Consider the following 17,239-nt stretch of genomic DNA (forward strand, 5'->3'; position numbering starts at 1 on the left):
GTCAGAGGCGCGAGCTCAACCAAAGCCCATCAGCTCGCTATTAATCGTTACTGCAACCTAGTGGCCGATCTATTTTTATCAGTTATAAGGCAAGACTTTAAAAATAAGTAATCAAGAAGACAATAATTTGGCAATAAAAAGTGTTTATTCAAGAATGAAAAACAGAACCAATACGATCAGAGACAAGCTAAAAAAAAATTAGGAGTGATTTTTAATAACCTAGTGCAGACATTCTTATTTAAAAAACACGTGTCAATTTTTGCTGCCTTTGTTACTTCAGTAAATTTAGGGGCCACTGTACAATTTGCAAACGATCCATATATTGAACCAAATATAAAACAAAATGTACAAGACAAAAGATAGAAAAAAAATAAAGTTAGAGAAATGGGGGCAGATATAAAAGGAACATTGTACAAATAACGTTTCAAACCATCAAGCAAATACTCCTGTAATCAACAAATATCTATGAAAATGGACATAACGGTACTAAACAAGCCCTATCATCTGACAGTTACCCATCTCTTACTGAATAAACTACACTGCAATAAAACAGTGCCTCAGTCAAGAGATCTCTTCCTAGCAATAGTTGATGTCAAGACAGGGAATTCAAATGTATAAGGCTAGTTATTTAGTGAAGTTTAAGCAAACAAAGCCCTCCAAATAAAATAACTGGGCTCAAAAAGAAAAAGAAAAAAAGCTCACAGTTCAACTACATAATCTTTTTATTTTAACAAGAGGATGCTTCTCACCAGGGAGACACTAAGCTCTCTCGGTGATAGCTGTTGGTAGTACAGTATAATACTTACACACTGTGGACATAGTGCAAGCAAATGGTGGAGGCATTAAATAATGGTTGAGGATATTTGTGAATCCAATCAACATTACAACTGGACCACCTTGGATCATTCACACAATGGTGGCCCGTTCAGTACTCATCACCCTGGGCCTCCATCTTGTATCCATTCTCATTGGAGGCATAGCCCTCTCCTGACTGCATGGAATCCTGATCCATCATCATCCTCATCCCATCCTGTGAACCTTCTTCTGATTGTGGCGGCAACTGCTCTTCACCCTCCTCACCTCCGTTACCCAAACCCTCCTGATCTCCTGAGGAGGACACGTGTCTGTCTTCCCTACGGTCACCACGGTCCCGATCGCCCCGGTCCCGCTTGTGTTCACGATCTCTATCCCTGTCTCGCCTTCTTTCCCGATCTCGGTCTCTATCTTTATCTCTGTGGCTGCGCTTCCTGTCACGGTCTCTCTCCCGGTCTTTGTCTCGATCCCGTCCTCTCTCCTCCGCTTCAGGCCCTCCTTCTTCCCCTCGTACTGGCTCACCACCCAAGGAGTCCTCTATACCCCTATCTCCTCCTTCGGGCATCATGCCATCACCTAGCCCGCCCATACCTTCCTCTCCTCCATCCGCACCTTTCCCTCTCTCTCGGTCTCTCTTTCTATCCCTGCTCCTGCTTCTCCTCTTGCGGTCTCGGTCTCTACTCCTCTCTCGGCTGTCTCCGGCAGCACCTCGGTCTCTTTCCCTTTCTCGGCGCCGGCTGACACCTCCTGCCTCCTCCACTGGAGCCGCGAGGCCCCTCTCGCGCTCACGAGATCTGGTGCGTTTCCGTCTCTCTCGGGATCGAGAACGGCGGCGTTCACCACGGTCTCGTTCCCGACTGCGATCCCTGCGTTCGCGATCCCGATCGCGGTCACTGTAGGAGAAGAGACAACAGAGGTCAGGATTGGAAGACTGAAATGTAACTACTTAAAGGGATAGATCACCCAAAATTTTAAATTCTGTCATTACTCAGCCTCATGTCATTCCTAACCCGTAAGATCTTCGGAACAGAATATTAAAATATTTTTGATGAAATTCGAGAGCTTTCTGACCCTGCATAGACAGTAATGCAATTCAAACATTCAAGACCCAGAAAGGTAGTAAAGACATTGTTAAAATAGTCCGGTTCAACCGTAACGTTATGAAGCTACGAGAATACTTTTTGTGAATGCGCAATAGAGACTGACACGGAAGAGAAGAAATTGTTGAACAACGTCGTTACTTTTGTTTTCTTGGCGCACAAAAAGTTGCTTCAAAAGTTCTCGTTGCTTCATAACATTACAGTTGAACCACTGATGTCACATGGATTACTTGAATAAGTCCTTACTATTTTTTCTGGACCTTGAATGTGGTAGTTGCTTTGCTGTCTATGCAGGGTCAGAAAGCTCTGGAATTTCATCATAAATATCTTAATTTGTGTTCTGAAGATGAACAAAGTTCTTACCGGTTAGGATAGGAATGAAATGAGGGCAAGTAATTGATGACAGAATTTAATTTTTTGGCTGAACTGAACTAGCCCTTTAAAATCAATCATGCCCCACTCAACTTACCTTCCAATTGGTCGGTCATCATAGCGGGAAGTGTCGTCTCTGCCAGAGTGCTTGATGTTGACATCAGCCCCTCCTCGCCTTGTACCACCAAGACCTCCGCCTGGACAGTGAAATAAAAGTACAATGAAGACTTCTCATCTTTGGGCAATTCTGGCCCTGAAGATCCACTGTCCTTCAGATCTTTGCTCTAGAACAGGAGTGTCCAATCCTGCTCCTGGAGGGCCACTATCCTGAAAAACCAGCTAATAAGTATCTTCTGGATTAACAGAAACTTCATGAAAATTGGGGCAGGCTGGAGCCAAACCCTACAGGACATTGGGCCCCCAGGAGCAGCATTGGACACACAAGGCCTTGAAAAGAACACTTGATTAGAAGAGAACAAGAAATGCTCACCAAGTCTCCGAGGGTGCCATCCTTTGACCGTTCGTCCTCTTTCAACATCAACAAGCACTCTACGTCCATCAATCTTTTTGCCATCTGCGTGCTTATAGGCAGCTAGAGAAGTTGATAGACAAGCAGTAGAAAAGAAGAGATTGAGGGATGAAGGGAATAAGGAGAATACAGAGAAAGAAAGAGGTGGACAATGAGAAACAAGAATACACACAACAGTATTTCCTGCTACATACCTTGAATTTGGGATGAACTCCATTCAAACATGTTAAGCTATTTTAAGGCACATGCTTACCTCTGAATGGATAAGCCACCAGCAACGAGATAAATTGACAATGTTGCCTTCCATTATATAAAAAATAAATTTAAAAAACAGCTACCTAACGTTCAGTTAATGATTACACACTTGGATTGAGGCACACCAACAAATATTACAAAAACAGCTCTATTAAAAAGCTGGACAGTAGTGACTAATGTTCATGATTTTGATTATAAATTTAATAAAGACTGCACACCTTGAAATGATTTCAAAGCACAATATGAATTCACATAATTAACGTACTAAATTTAAGGAATATTTCAAGTTTCTTAAGTATAACGCATTGGGGAATGTGAGAACGCTCTAAAATTCCAAATCCAGAAATCATTTGACAAAGTTCAAAGACACTAAAGCATGTGCTTTGAAAAGCTTTGCAAGATACAGGGGGGAAAACGCCATTTCTCCGATGTTCAAAAAAAAATCATTAAGGATCATTTGAGGATTACAGAACTTAAGTGATGCAAATAAAAATCGAAGCAGTCAAAAGTAGCACAAGATAGATCACAAAAACTAGGAAGCATTGTAATCAACAGCTTGGACCACACAAGTCATCTCCAAATTTAGGGTGATCCTCATTAACTGCTCATTAATGCCATTTTACTCTCATTAAATCTTGAAAAAAAGGCACTTCGTGAACACAGTTAAGCTAAAAGCCACACTCTCCATTCTCCAAAATCTTTCAGAAACATTCATTCACACTCACACAATTTCTATGAGCAAAGGCACCATTCACACACACATCATGACAAACTAAAGGGGAAAAAGGAAAACATTCTGGCAGAGCTTTACTTTTAGATTCTATATTATAAATAATGGATTTGCTGGAATTACCGCTTTTAAATAAGTTTCAAAATTCAATCACTTATATATGGACAATACCTTTGGTCCTTTTCCCTCTGCTGGTCTAAGATAAAAGTCCAAGTCCTTAAGAATTTAGTCATTATCTCAGTGTTACCACATTACCTGGAGATGCTATCTTACCATAACCCCTGGACAAGGATGGAAGTCCTTGATGGAAAACCCCACGGAAATGTAGCCTGGCGATTCCAGCTGCCTTGAATCAAAACGTCCTTCAGTACATTTGATACTCAATTTTTATTTTTTTTTAACCAAAACTGGACAACCTTGAATCAAGGAATTGATCCAATCCTTCAACAAGCGATACGATGAAATCCACGAAGCTACTCTGGTCTGCACTGTCGATGACGTTCAGTTGAAACCCATTATGAGGGCCTTACCATCAAACCCTCAAGTTCTTTTGCACACACCTCTCCTCGCATCTCAACTAGAGGGCCTTACCAACAACCCTCAGACTACCATACCGAACTAGAGGGGCTTACCAAACACCCTCAAGGCACCTACCCAACACGAGGGCCTTACCATCCACCCTCATTTTTAGCAGTTAACAGAGGGCCTTACCACAACCCTCACCTACCTAACCAATAAGAGGGGCTTACCAACCACCCTCATATCCATAACAAAATCTCTGTCTTAGTCTTGACGAAATCTACCTCGCAAGTGACATTTAAAAGGATCTCCCACAATGCTTTACATTTTTTTTACATCTAAAATTTAGAAAAATATGAAGAAATAAATGGTATGAACCCTTAACATTTGTGTTAAGGGAAGTAAAAATGTAAATGCCAATATTTGATTGGTTGCACCCATGTCGTATTTTTAGCCCACTTGGAGTTGTATAGATAAAGGATTTAAACAGCTAATTTGTACACATAGGAAAGATTACTCTCCATGCAGCTCCTCACTTCTCAACCTAAATGGGAATTTTAGATTTATGGATTAAGTATATCACAGTAGAATTCTGGGACTGAATTTAACCATTGAAGCGGTACAAGGTGAATCCATGACAACTAGAATCTTTAAATGTAATTGGGTTCTGTGCAGTGATTAGAATATCCAATGCCCTTGGTTAATCTATTCTATTAAAGCCAATTCCAAACATTCTGGCGCATTTTATGCCTATACACATTAAGAATTTTTATTTAAAAAGAAAAAAAAAAAAAATTATCATTACCAATTAAGTGTCAATTGTGCAATCTTTTACATAATTAAATAGATTTATGGTCCTGGCCTATAATATACATTAACGCTTAGCGATATAAAAACAGCTGTAGTACATTTACATTTAGTCATTTATCAGACGCTTTTAGCCAAAGCGACTTACAAATGAGAAATATAAAATTTAAATATAAAATGTATAACAAAATAATAAAATGTAGTAATGATGTGAAATATGCATTCACATTATTACTGTGCAACACAAACGAAGATACATTTTTTTGTCGTTGCAGAATAAGTGTTATGGTGCAGTCACAATTTCTTGGGGAAAAAGGCCCATTGTGTATTGTCAATAGCTATACATTGACTTCTGTGTGACCTGTGGTTCCTTTCAAACCAAGCAGCTTTCTGCTGGTCAACGTGCAAATTTGCGAGACCAACTTGAACCCGTAGTGAACTCTGCGGGGAAATCTTTCGCATTCCTGATTGGATTCCTATTAAAATGACAAGCTTGCCAAAACTGCCTTCACCAAACCGCAAATGTGACTGCACCTTTATATCAGGTATTACATATCAGGCAAATAACTTTGCTTAAAGGGGTCATATGATGCTTTTTTAAAGATCATCATTTTGTGTATTTGGTGTAACAGAATATGTTGACATGCTTTCATGTTCAAAAAACACATTGTTCAAATACTGTACATTATTGTAGGTCCTCTATGCCCCGCCTCTCTCAAACGCTTCTGTTTTCTACAAAATCCCTCCTTCCGACAAGCGCAGTCTGCTCTGATTGGCCAGCTGACCCAGTGCATTGTGATTGGCCGAACACCGCAAGCACTCGTCGGAAATGTAACGTGCCTTACCATAATTGCGAGCTTCATCTTTCAAAATAAATGTAAAGACAGTAAATAATGTCATTAGTTTTACCATCAGTTCAAGCCCGAAAGGGGAACAGACACAGTAATGATGCAGTACACAAGCGCGGTTAAGACAGCTGACTCTACGGTGATGTGACGCTGTCTCTCTCACACACACACACGATGCGCAAAACTCCGCATTTGAACAGTCAATAGCAAATACTTAAACTAATAACAAAACAGGAACTGATTCAGAAGCACCAGATTGTCATAGCAAAGTCAGAATTACCTCCTCTCCTAGGTTCACGAAACGGTCGTCCATAAAATGCATTGCTGTTCTGTTGTAAGTCATCTTAAAGATTCCTAAATGCATCTACTTTCGGAAGGCCAAATAAAGTGCTTTTGCTTTCGCCTAGAAACACACAGCGTCTCCCTGACATGGCTGCTTCAACACTAACTGCGGTTACTGAAACCACGCCTTCTTTCTTTGCGTGAACATTTGGGTGGCATTATGCTAATATTTCCACATAGTGAGGTAGACATGTGGGGGCATGTTAGAACGAGCCGTTTTAAGAGGGCGTGGCAGAGTCTTAATTTTGATAAAGAATATCTCTTTGGTTTTGAGACTTTAGTCTTTGCAACTACAGGGATCTTATCTATGCACAATCAGCTTGTAACACTCCAAAGAGAAAGGAAAACTTAATCACATCATATGACCCCTTTGCTTAATAAAAACTAAATCTATTCTGCATGCTTTTAAAAAAAGATCAAATCAAGATCAGCTTTCACTTTAACATAACTCGGCAATTATGTACTGCATGCATTGTTGCAATACATCCAACAGGTTCTCTTTACTGCACCGTTCTGTTTCAAATGCAACGGTCCTACAGTCTAAATCTTGCAGAGTACAACCACATTAGTAGTAGTATGATGGCTTTAATAGAAGAGATTAATGACGGGCTCAAACTCACTACAACTGGCCCAAGCCACACTCAATGACAACTGGACGCCCTATGTTTAGCCCTGAAATGGGGCAGTGATTTGGTACACCTAACAACCTAGAATTAGATGAGGGGTGTAAAGAAATCTTACCCATCATACAAACCCATCATACCAACCATATACTGAGCTGTGGTAGTAGGGTGTAGATGTATCAAAACCATCATCATGATCTGCAAGCCAGCTCTGGCCAATAGCCATCAGAGATAGGCGGCTGCAGTAGCAATGAGAACAACACACAATTAATAGAAAGCATTGACTTGCTCCGCAACACTTCAATCATGAACGCCCCTGTGTGAACCGAGTTAAAAAAAGCCTTGATATTAACCAGTTTGTGCACCAGACATTAACAGGTGTGCAAGTATATGGGTCACCTTTTTCACTACAGACGGCCTTAGCCTTTAGCTTACCATCACCGCTCCGGCCGGAAACACACTGCTATGTCACACTGCCTAAACATTACAGAGATGCCATAAAGTGGCAACATTCATCAGAATGTGTGTTGGGCTAACGCACAGCCACACGCCACTTTTCCCCCACATGTGCTGCATCGTCACACTCACACCAAATGCAACACACATACACACGGGGGTAAAAACAGGAATATACTACGAACACAGACACAATAGGGTTGACAAGTGGTCATACAAGCACACAAACAAATGGAGTTTTATAACTTGACAGAGTTACGCATTTCTCATATGCAATTTTTAAATATTGAGTGGTTGGCTACACCTAAACATGGTCATTGCATGGGGGAAAAAAAAATAGAACAGATGGACTATGATCAACATACTTTGTTGCTTTAAAATAAAATATGAATTAATAGTTTTCAACTGAAGAAAAGAATGAATGATTCATTGTAGTAACAGATGGTGTAGCTGGTCTGGACATTGTTTTTAGTCTTTTAAGGAATTTAAAGAAGAACGAGAAGTCTTGGTTACTCACAGTGCATGTCTCTCTCGTGTTCATATTCAATGAATGCATAGCCTCTTGGTTTTCCAGTTTTCTTGTTGTACACAATATAGATCTAATAAATCCAGATAAGTTCAGGGATGAGTCTGGCAGGATAACAAATGGATAGTAGCATACTATGGAAATGTGCATAAGTTTAGTACAACTTACCCGTTTGATAGGACCATAAACTTCAAACTCGCGCCGTAGTTTGGATTCTGTGGTGTCATAATTCTGCATAAACAGGAAAAAAGGGTAAGATGTGCGTCTTCAAGACAATCTCTAAACCAGTGACGGGCAAACTTGGCCCTTCCAGGCCACTTTCCTGCAGCGATTTGATCCAACCCTGATAAAACTCACCTGCCTGTAGCCTTCTAGTAGTCTTGAAGACAATGATTAGCTGGTTCAGGTGTGTTTGATTAGGATTGGAGCTAAACTCTGAAGAAAAGTGGCCTGGAAGGGCCAAGTGTGCCCACCCCTGCTCTAAACATTTTGATTCTTGTCAGTCGACAAAAATACTCACAATTCGAGCCACAAACAAGGTCTTAAACGCGTCTCCTTGAGCATTAGGATCGTTGTGTGGGTCCCCTGTGGGAATACAAGAAACATTTTTTAGGGTTTTATAATAGTGTGTTGTATTGGTTGGCTTAGTAATGGGTTCAGATACTTACATAGCTTCAGTTCTCCTTCCACCACAACTTGCCTCCTTTCCATCTTCTCCCTTCTCTGCAATTCAAATCACAATGGACCATATTACAAAAAAATTGAAAATAAATTTCCCATGAGATAATCTTCCATGGAACACATGAAAATTGCTCAAAGTTAAGTGTACTAAAAATATTATGCTACTCACAGAATCCCTTTAAGATAGAACATTTATTTAAAAAATCTTTAAAATACTGTTCTGTCATCTTGAACTCATAAACCCACTGAATAAATGCCTGTCAACAAGCTTTACCCCATTCAGCATTAGAAAACATGAGTAAACTTTCCACAAAAACAATTCAGTCAAAACTTGCTCACCTTTCTCTCCAGCCTCTCCTCCCGCGTCTCTGCTCTTGTGGGTGGTGGAGCATCTCTGGGGTCCTAACCAACAGTGGGGAACAAAACATCATTATATAACAATACTATATAATACCCATCATGCATGCAACACTCTTATGATCAAAGACTTGATCTGTAATCTTTACGGTCAGTCTTTAAAAAAAAAAAGCTACAAAATAATCTTTTACATAAAATATGTCAAAAAGCACCTCAAAATGCCGGATGAAAGGGGCAATCCCGCAGTACGGCTGGTTGTGATGTTTCTCATGGGGAAGCTTCTCCAGCTGAAGCAGGAACGGTATCGGGTCCCGCGGGGCAAACAATGCCAACAGGTTCGGGGGAAGAAACTGAGTCATTGTTCACCTAGGAACAAGAAACTGAAATGGATTAATTCATAACTCAGAACAACCTTTAACATATACCCCAAATACCATACCTGTGCAGTTATGGTGGGTAAATTATTAATAAAAGGAGATTTCAAGGAGATCACAGCAGCGACATATTGAAGTTGGTAACGTTAAACTTAACCTGAGAAAGGAACTTAGCGTTTTTCTCACATCTAACGATAAGCATTTCCAGTATCTGCATCAATAAAGTAACACCCCCTAACTTAAACGATTTTCGGGAAGTTAGCTAGCCGCGTAGCAGTGCCTGCTAACTTACCTCGGTTAGCTTTTTGCGATCAACACTATAATCGCACTACATTATTGATGAAATAATCAGCGTTTTCACTATTTTGCATGTGATAGTAAACAAACCGAAACGCTTTACACAAGTAATGAAAGTGCACGTTCTGTAACACACGCGTAAACCAAAACTCAACACTGGTTAGCTCTAGTAGTTCACCGTTTCTACTGATCAGATCAGAGATCGCCAACATGTCCACAGGCGGCCTCCCACAGTCAATTACCTCAGCTTCTCATTCGGTTCCGACGAAACCTCCGAGTTTAGCGCACAAACCCCCCTGCGTCAGTCTGTAGGAACTCTTCGTGCGTGAACTTCTAAAATCCCTTTAGTATTTTGTGTGTATTTCGGTCCACACAATACACAACGTGTATCTTCACCAAGCTGAAGTCTCTTGTTCCTTTCTTAAAATGGCGCGAGGCCGCAAACCACTCTGGTATTTTACGATGTTTGTACTCGTCTAGAGGAGCTTTACGTTAGGGGCGTGGTTACGTATTACAAAATAAAAGCTTTGACTACACTAGAAGTTGACCACCTTCAGATCCCTCTGAATTTTGTGTTTTTTGCGGAACAGATTTTGAGACTGTTTGTTTTGCATCTTTTTTTCGAATGTATGTTAAATTATTTTGGATTGATGTTGAAAGTTTACTTACAATGTTGAGTGGATCTAAAATGAATACAAGGAAAAGAGATGTTATATTTTATTTTGTGCTTTTTATTTGTTTTCCTTTCTTTCGTAAAATGTGAATGTCCTGTTTTGTAATATTTAGTTATGTTATGAATGTTAATTTTTCAGTATATACAATTAAAAAAAAAGTTGACCACCTTCAAACACTCAAACCTTGCGTCATATTTTGGAGGTGTATTTTTTGTTAATTAACTCCCTTGTGTAATATTATTATGCCTTCTTTCTTTCAAGTATGGTGACCCATACTAGGAATTAGTGCTCTGCATTTATCCCACACACACAGCAGTGCACACACACACCCGGAGCAGTGGGCAGCCATTTTTTGCTGCGGCACCCGGAAAGCAGTTGGGGGTCCGGTGCCTTGCTCAAGGGCACCTCAGTCGTGGTATTGAAGGAGGAAGAGAGTGCTGTACATTCACTCCCCCCACCTACAATCCCTGTCGGTACGATACTCGAACCCGCAACCTTTGGGTTACCAGTCCGACTATAACCATTAGGCAACGACTTCCCCCTGATAAACGACTTCATTATGATAAAAAATTAAGCATAAATAGATGATCTGTTTACAGTACGATCATTAAGATGCTCTTAGAAGAAAAAAGATGGGTGGATTTCCATTTCATGCTGACTTTTAAGATCTAGAATTACTGATGTTGTTAGGGTGGCCACAATAATCACAGTCTCTTAATTCAGTGACATGCCTGTATTTTATTTCTAGGAGCTCTCTGGTAAAGATGATGATAAAATTTATCGCGGCATCAACAACTACCACAAATACATTAAACCCAAAGACTCCACCATGGGCAACGCTTCCTCTGGTATGGTCAGGTGAGTCAGTATAAATGAGTTTGAGGACACATAATGCTAAACTGATTCATAATGTCTTGTACGTGATAGGAAAGGACCAATCAGAGCACCTGAGGGCCACAGTACGGTGGGATTACCAGCCTGACATTTGTATAGACCATAAAGAGACTGGCTTCTGTGGGTTTGGAGGTGAGTAAGCAACAGATTTCCTCTCTAGTTTTGTCAGTCCTTTGAGGTTAATGTGAACAACCATGGCAATATTCATTGCAGAAATAAACATGTCTTTTTTTTTTTATCCTCAGACAGCTGTAAGTTTCTCCACGACCGCTCAGACTATAAGCACGGCTGGCAGATTGAGCGAGAGCTGGAAGAAGGACGATATGGGGCAAACGGTGAGCCATCTTTAGGTACTGGTCTTTAGGTAAACTTGGCTTCTTTTGTTCTGTTTTCTGACATATTGTTTCTCACAGATGAGAACTATGAAGTGAGCAGCGATGAGGAAGATCTTCCTTTCAAGTGTTTCATTTGTAGCGATTCGTTTAAAAACCCCATTATTACAAAGTAAGTGCTACATTAAGCCATGGCCAGTTTGAATTGCAAATGCTATTCCCTACTCTTACCACAGCACAAATCCACATTATTTTGCTTTAGTCTCTCATATCTAAATCATTTGGCATTGTGTTTGCATGTCATAGCCACATATTTGACTGTAGAACTAGTATGTCATTGTCTATTATTCATAAGTATAATGTCTTTGTTTTCCAGGTGCCGGCACTACTTCTGCGAGGCCTGTGCTCTCCAGCACTACCGCAAATCTAAGCGCTGCTACGTTTGCAACCAGCAGACCAATGGCGTCTTCAACCCTGCCAAAGGTGCTTATCTACTTACAGTATAATCCTTGAATTGAACAAAGGTTTGGGGTCAGTCAGATTTTAGTTTTTGAAAGAAATTAATACTTTTATTCAGCAATGAGGTTACATAATATTTCTAAATCCTGAAAACAAACTTTTTTTCAAAAACATCAATAAAAAAAATCTTACTGACCCCAAACTTTTGAAAGGTTGTGTAGTTTAAGGTGAAAAATTATTTTGCATTAATCCCAAATAACTGGAATAGGTGTGGTCAGTTGTGGAAAATTGGTAGATCCCTGATGTTTCACTCACCAATATCCTATATTATTTCAAATGAAGACTAAGAAACTAATTTGTGTATTTTTTTCCTCAGAGCTCATGGCTAAGATGCAGAAACAACAGGCAGCTGATGACCAGCCTCCCTCAGATGAGGATGACTAGCGCCACAACTTCCCCTTCTGCGTTTTACTTTTGTTAGTCAGATTCCCTCGGACTTGAACATTTTCAAAACCTTTGAAATAAACATACTTTTGGAGAACGACTTTTTTTAGTGATCGTTCTATGAGAACAACTATAACAATGACCCAAAAGAACAATATTGTAATTTAAGCTGATGAAGGCAAAAAATATTGACAGCCAATCAGAATCCACCCGGCATTAACCTTGGTGATTGTTGTTAGCAAACTTAAAGTTTATCTTTAAAAACATTATTTTTAACATTGTTAAATATAATCTTAGCCAGATCTCAAAAATATTTTTATAATGTATTGTCACTAAATGCCTAGAATTTAAAATGTATTTATTTTTACTTTTTTTTTTTTATTTTTTTATTTTTTTTGTTCATTTAGGCAAATAAGTATACTCAAGTAATTTAGAGCTGCGGTAATGAACCAAATTTCCCTCCGGGGATTAATAAAGTATTTCTGATTCTGATAGAATTTGAATATCTGCTATTTATTAGTTGTTGGCCATAACATGAATATATTTATCAGCTTAAATCTAAAATATATCAGTGCATTCCCTATTGTAAACTGAATATTATATAGAGAAACCATTATTGCAGAAGCTGTTTTTTCAAAATGGGTTGTGATGTAACAAACAGCATTGAAAAAAACGACAAACAAGGGCTGACATTTGTGCAGTTGCAACATTTATTCCATTTGACCAAGAGGCAAGTATGCTGAAAATACACAAACGGTCCACTGAAGTACTTCTTCCCGGTAATGCATGCCAAGAACAGAAATGAATCTCAGCAGAAATGCAACTAATATAAAACTAATAACTACACCAGATAGCAGGCAAAAACTAAATCTTGTCCTCTAGCATATTCCTGGTGGCATCAACATTTGTGCTGGGAGAAGAAACTTGATAGTTTGAATCCCTACAGTCCATCCATAAATTGAACAGTTCTATGTTTAGGTTGACTTTACTGACAGCTCTTTATGCTTCATTGGACAAATATGCTAGGAGACATGGGAATTCAATTGTGAACCTGTTTTGCTGTAAGCTGGTAGACATAGAGTGTCATTAGTTCAGGTGAAACACACAGAACAGGCTTCAGTAGCCTGAGGTGATCACCATTGTCACATGGCCAGTCAGTAAGTGTTTGCGCAGTGCGTGCCTCAGGCTTCACTTCATGCTTCTGAATGCATTAGCAAGGCTATGGTGGCTGCTGGTTTTTCATTTCTCTTTTTATAGTCGGTCCTTTTAGTTTCAGTGATATACACATCACAAAAGGCAACATCCCAGAGTGTCTTGTAACATCTTTGAAGCTCTTTGTAATGTCTATATCACATTCACATAGCACCACCCTTCCCCTTTTCTCCCTTGAAACAACAAAAACAATCAATTCTCATTAAGAGTCCTACAGTATTCTCCTCCCTTTCGGTCCAATCCATCGTCCCTTCATTTCTCATCCGTTTAATGTCAAAAGTCCCAGTCATCCACATCCAGCTGGCTGAGATCGGACTCCAGACTGGCCAATCCAGTGGGAGAATCCTGAGGCTGCATGCAGTCGAGGCTGCTGATTGGAGAAACTGGACGCAGGAGCTCAGGAAGAGCCTCAGATGATCTGCGCTTTATCTACAATGATATAATGTTATATAGACCACAACAATACACTAGTTGCACTAGTCAACACCAGTGAAGTCGCATTTATTTATATAGCACTTTATGAAATACAGATCGTTTTAAATCAGCTTCGCATCAATAAACGGGAAAATAAGTGTTAATGTTGTATAATCTATCATTTTTGAAACGCTCAATTTCAACCGCTGTACGGAAGACAATAGTGTCTTGTCTTAGTTCAATGTTGTGTCAATTCAGTTCAATCCACCTTATTTTTCCCGTAAGAGCAGACGCATAATTTGTCAATTTTATGGGTCTGGCTTGCGGCCTTATCTGCTTCCAGCTATTTTTAGCTGTACAAAACAACTTGTTTTGCTGCTTTATATTGCAAAAGGTGTGTCTTACCATATTATTTGAATGTATTATCTTAATTTTGAACAGTGGTTTGTAGTGCAAACAGTTTTACAGTTTACTGCACTTTGTTATTCTTCTCGTTATTTCCCTACAGCAGCTAATGAACCAGAAGTCTCACATATTCACAGAAAGCGGCTTATTTCTGCATTGAAAAATAAGGTGGATAACTTTGCAAATTTCATAAAATACATCTTTGTTCATCACACCCCATTAAACATTCATATAAGTGAACTTTACCTTGTTGTCATTATCTGGATGATCAACAAATGTTGTTCAGAACAAACAAGGAACCCATGAAACTCGTCAAAGATTAGAATTGTTAGCTTAAGCAAATTATGTTTGTCTATACTGATTTAAATGAAGACCAGGTGGCATTTTATGACAATTTTTTTCTTGGCACTGATCACTTGTCAGATATTTCCGCTGAAGAAGGTAAGACTCACCTGTTTGAAGAAGGAATGGCCTATCAGAGAGCTGGCAGAAGGTCTGTGGGAAGACATGACAACATACATTTAGTCTATTTATTATTACACCACAAAAGTATACATTAATTTTGTTAAACTTTTTATGCTACAGTTATTTTTAGTTTGGAGCACTTTCATTATAAAGTAACGAGTGGCCAGTCCATTCCTAAAATGTCTCTTTTTGTGTTCCACAAAACAATGACAATCATTTGGAATGATGTGATGGTGAGTAAGTGACAGAATTTTCAATAATTCCTTTCTAAATAAATATAAATCACAAAGAGTAGAGTGTTATTTACCTTTTCTCGGGATCTCTCTGTAGACAAAGTTCCACAAAGGCATGAAAGTGAGAACTGAATGTTCTGCTGTATGGGTTTCCTCGGGAGGAGGATGAGGGCTCTCCGTTAGTGTGGCGAGCTCCACCGGCACCGGGGCCCTCGCAGATCCCAGAGTCGGCCCCGGAGCGAGACGGTTTCATGCTCAGTTCTTCAGGGGGGATGGTGGTGGTGTCCAGCAGGCAGGGGACTGTGCCGTTCAACTTCTCTAACAACATCTGATACAGGCAAAGAGACCGTTTATCAAGGTAAATGTAAGATAAAAAGAAGGAAAAGCAAAAAGTGACTGATAAAAAAAAAAGTTTGCCTTACCTGTGTAGCAGGCATGTCTGTAAAGGGCACGTGTCCATTAGCTAGCTCACATGCAGTGATGCCCAAACTGTAAATGTCTGAGCGGAAGTCATATCCCTGAAGATTCTATAGTATACATATATATATATATAATATAATTTCCAGTGTGTTATATAGACAGTATACAGTACTGTTTAAAAGTCTGAAGGATTTAAGAAGTCTCTTATGTTCATAAAGGTTGCACTTCATCAAAAATATTATGAAATAGTATTACAATTTTCTATTTGAATATATTTAAAAAATGTAATTTAATCCTGTGATGGCAAAGCTGAATTTTCAGCATCATTACTCCAGTCTTCAGTGTCACATGATCCTTCAGAAACCATTCAAATATGCTGATGTGGTGCTCAAGAAACACTTTCTTATTTTTAACATTTCTATTTTTATTAAAAAAATCTTACTGACCCAAACTTGAGATGGGAGGTATATATTAAACGTACCTGCTGCAGAACCTCTGGACTGAGCCAAGGTAGTACTTTAACACTGTACTGGGGAAAATCATGTACAACTCGTGCTCTCTGACCGTGACGGATCAAGCTGAAGATACTCCTGAGACCGGACAGATACACCTGTCCATCTGCTGAAATCAGGATGTGGCTTGCCTTCACACTACTATAGACGCATATTGAGATGATAAAAAAATACATATTGAGATACTTCAATATTCTTGTAGCATCTACATTAAAGACATCAGGCTGACAGTCTGGTGTGGTTGTTGATTTATTAACCTGTTTGACTAATAATAAGAAGAAGGACTAATCATAATATGTGTTCCTCACCGGTGAACGTAGCCCATCTGATGTATGTACTCCAGCGCTCTCAGCACACCCAGCAGGATGTAGGCTATTGACTGCTCACTCAAACCATCAGTGAAATGTGTACTGATCAAGTCTTGTGCGGATCCTGATGAAGCAGAGAAACACATATGAACGGTAAGCAAAACACAGCTGTTTAGACTTGATTGATGCAGAACGTCTCCGCTAACCGTAGGCCATGAAGGGTATGATCACCCACAGCTCATTCTCAGCGATGAAGACGCTCTTGTGTGGGAGGATACAGGGGTGGTGGAACAGCTTAGACACATGGAGCTCTCCCTTTAGAAAAGCAGAGAAAGTGGTTGCAATGCATATGTAACAATATGCAGGACTAATTAACTAGTTAAGTATTTGTTCTGCACCAACTAGTCAACTAATAAATACACTAAACTTCTCAAAACACAAATTGAAATACACTTTCACACTGAATCAGTGTTATAATTGGCAACTAAATCTCTAACTATTTAAAATAGTTTTTATTAATTGAAACAAATAAAACAACAAAATATAAATATTAGTAAAAAAAAAGAAAAGAAAAACTAGAACGAAAATTAGAAATGTTGCCTTGGAATTAAAGGGGTCATATGATGTTGCTAAAAAGAACATTATTTTGTGTATTTGGTGTAATGAAATGTGTTTATGTGGTTTAAGGTTAAAAAAACACATTATTTTCCACATACTGTACATTATTGTTTCTCCTCTATGTCCTGCCTTTCTGAAACTATTCGATTTTTACAAAGATCATCGGTCTGAAAAGCGTGGTGTGCTGTGATTGACCAGCTATCCAGTGCGTTGTGACTGG

The 17,239-nt window shown here is 39.3% G+C and overlaps 3 protein-coding genes across 3 annotated transcripts in view; 1 reads left to right on the forward strand and 2 right to left on the reverse strand.

The window, feature by feature from the left end:
* Nucleotides 1-267: 267 nt before the first annotated feature.
* LOC107583035 (U1 small nuclear ribonucleoprotein 70 kDa-like) lies at nt 268-10,067 on the reverse strand. Its single transcript, XM_016269112.1, has 10 exons — nt 9,872-10,067; nt 9,171-9,324; nt 8,941-9,003; nt 8,589-8,643; nt 8,441-8,505; nt 8,089-8,151; nt 7,912-7,993; nt 2,776-2,877; nt 2,383-2,482; nt 268-1,706 (listed from the first exon to the last, which is right to left on the reverse strand). The coding sequence occupies exons 2-10, from the start codon at nt 9,315-9,317 to the stop codon at nt 926-928; spliced, it is 1,458 nt and encodes a 485-aa protein (XP_016124598.1). The 5' UTR covers nt 9,318-9,324; nt 9,872-10,067; the 3' UTR covers nt 268-925.
* Nucleotides 10,068-10,915: 848 nt separating this feature from the next.
* LOC107583088 (RING finger protein 113A-like) lies at nt 10,916-12,716 on the forward strand. Its single transcript, XM_016269183.1, is given in 8 exon segments — nt 10,916-10,939; nt 11,052-11,161; nt 11,231-11,242; nt 11,244-11,329; nt 11,443-11,532; nt 11,611-11,701; nt 11,906-12,012; nt 12,365-12,716. Coding segments are annotated over 8 exon segments (588 nt in total). The 3' UTR covers nt 12,433-12,716.
* A 413-nt stretch (nt 12,717-13,129) lies between these two features.
* The window catches only part of LOC107583037 (STE20-related kinase adapter protein alpha-like), an 8,681-nt gene continuing 4,571 nt past the window's right edge, over nt 13,130-17,239 (reverse strand). The window contains exons 4-10 of the mRNA XM_016269114.1: nt 16,608-16,716; nt 16,402-16,525; nt 16,063-16,234; nt 15,584-15,688; nt 15,236-15,489; nt 14,916-14,958; nt 13,130-14,073 (exon numbers count right to left, since the gene is read on the reverse strand). Coding sequence (XP_016124600.1) covers nt 13,918-14,073; nt 14,916-14,958; nt 15,236-15,489; nt 15,584-15,688; nt 16,063-16,234; nt 16,402-16,525; nt 16,608-16,716 — 963 coding nt within the window. The 3' untranslated portion in view covers nt 13,130-13,917. The remainder of the gene's footprint in view (nt 14,074-14,915; nt 14,959-15,235; nt 15,490-15,583; nt 15,689-16,062; nt 16,235-16,401; nt 16,526-16,607; nt 16,717-17,239) is intronic.

The sequence above is a fragment of the Sinocyclocheilus grahami genome, unplaced genomic scaffold (assembly GCF_001515645.1).
Source record: "Sinocyclocheilus grahami isolate Dianchi unplaced genomic scaffold, SAMN03320097.WGS_v1.1 scaffold49.1, whole genome shotgun sequence".
In the NCBI taxonomy this organism is placed as follows: domain Eukaryota; kingdom Metazoa; phylum Chordata; class Actinopteri; order Cypriniformes; family Cyprinidae; genus Sinocyclocheilus; species Sinocyclocheilus grahami.

Coding starts and splice junctions, on each gene's coding strand:
- LOC107583035 (XM_016269112.1), bottom strand. CDS start 9,317: ATGACTCAGTTTCTTCCCCCGAACCTGTTGGCATTGTTTGCCCCGCGG. Junction 8,506..8,588: donor GGAAGGAGAACTGAAGCTAT/GTAAGTATCTGA, acceptor GTATTCCCACAG/GGGACCCACACAACGATCCT. Junction 2,878..7,911: donor ACACGAGAGAGACATGCACT/GTGAGTAACCAA, acceptor CAACTTCTCTAG/CTGCCTATAAGCACGCAGAT.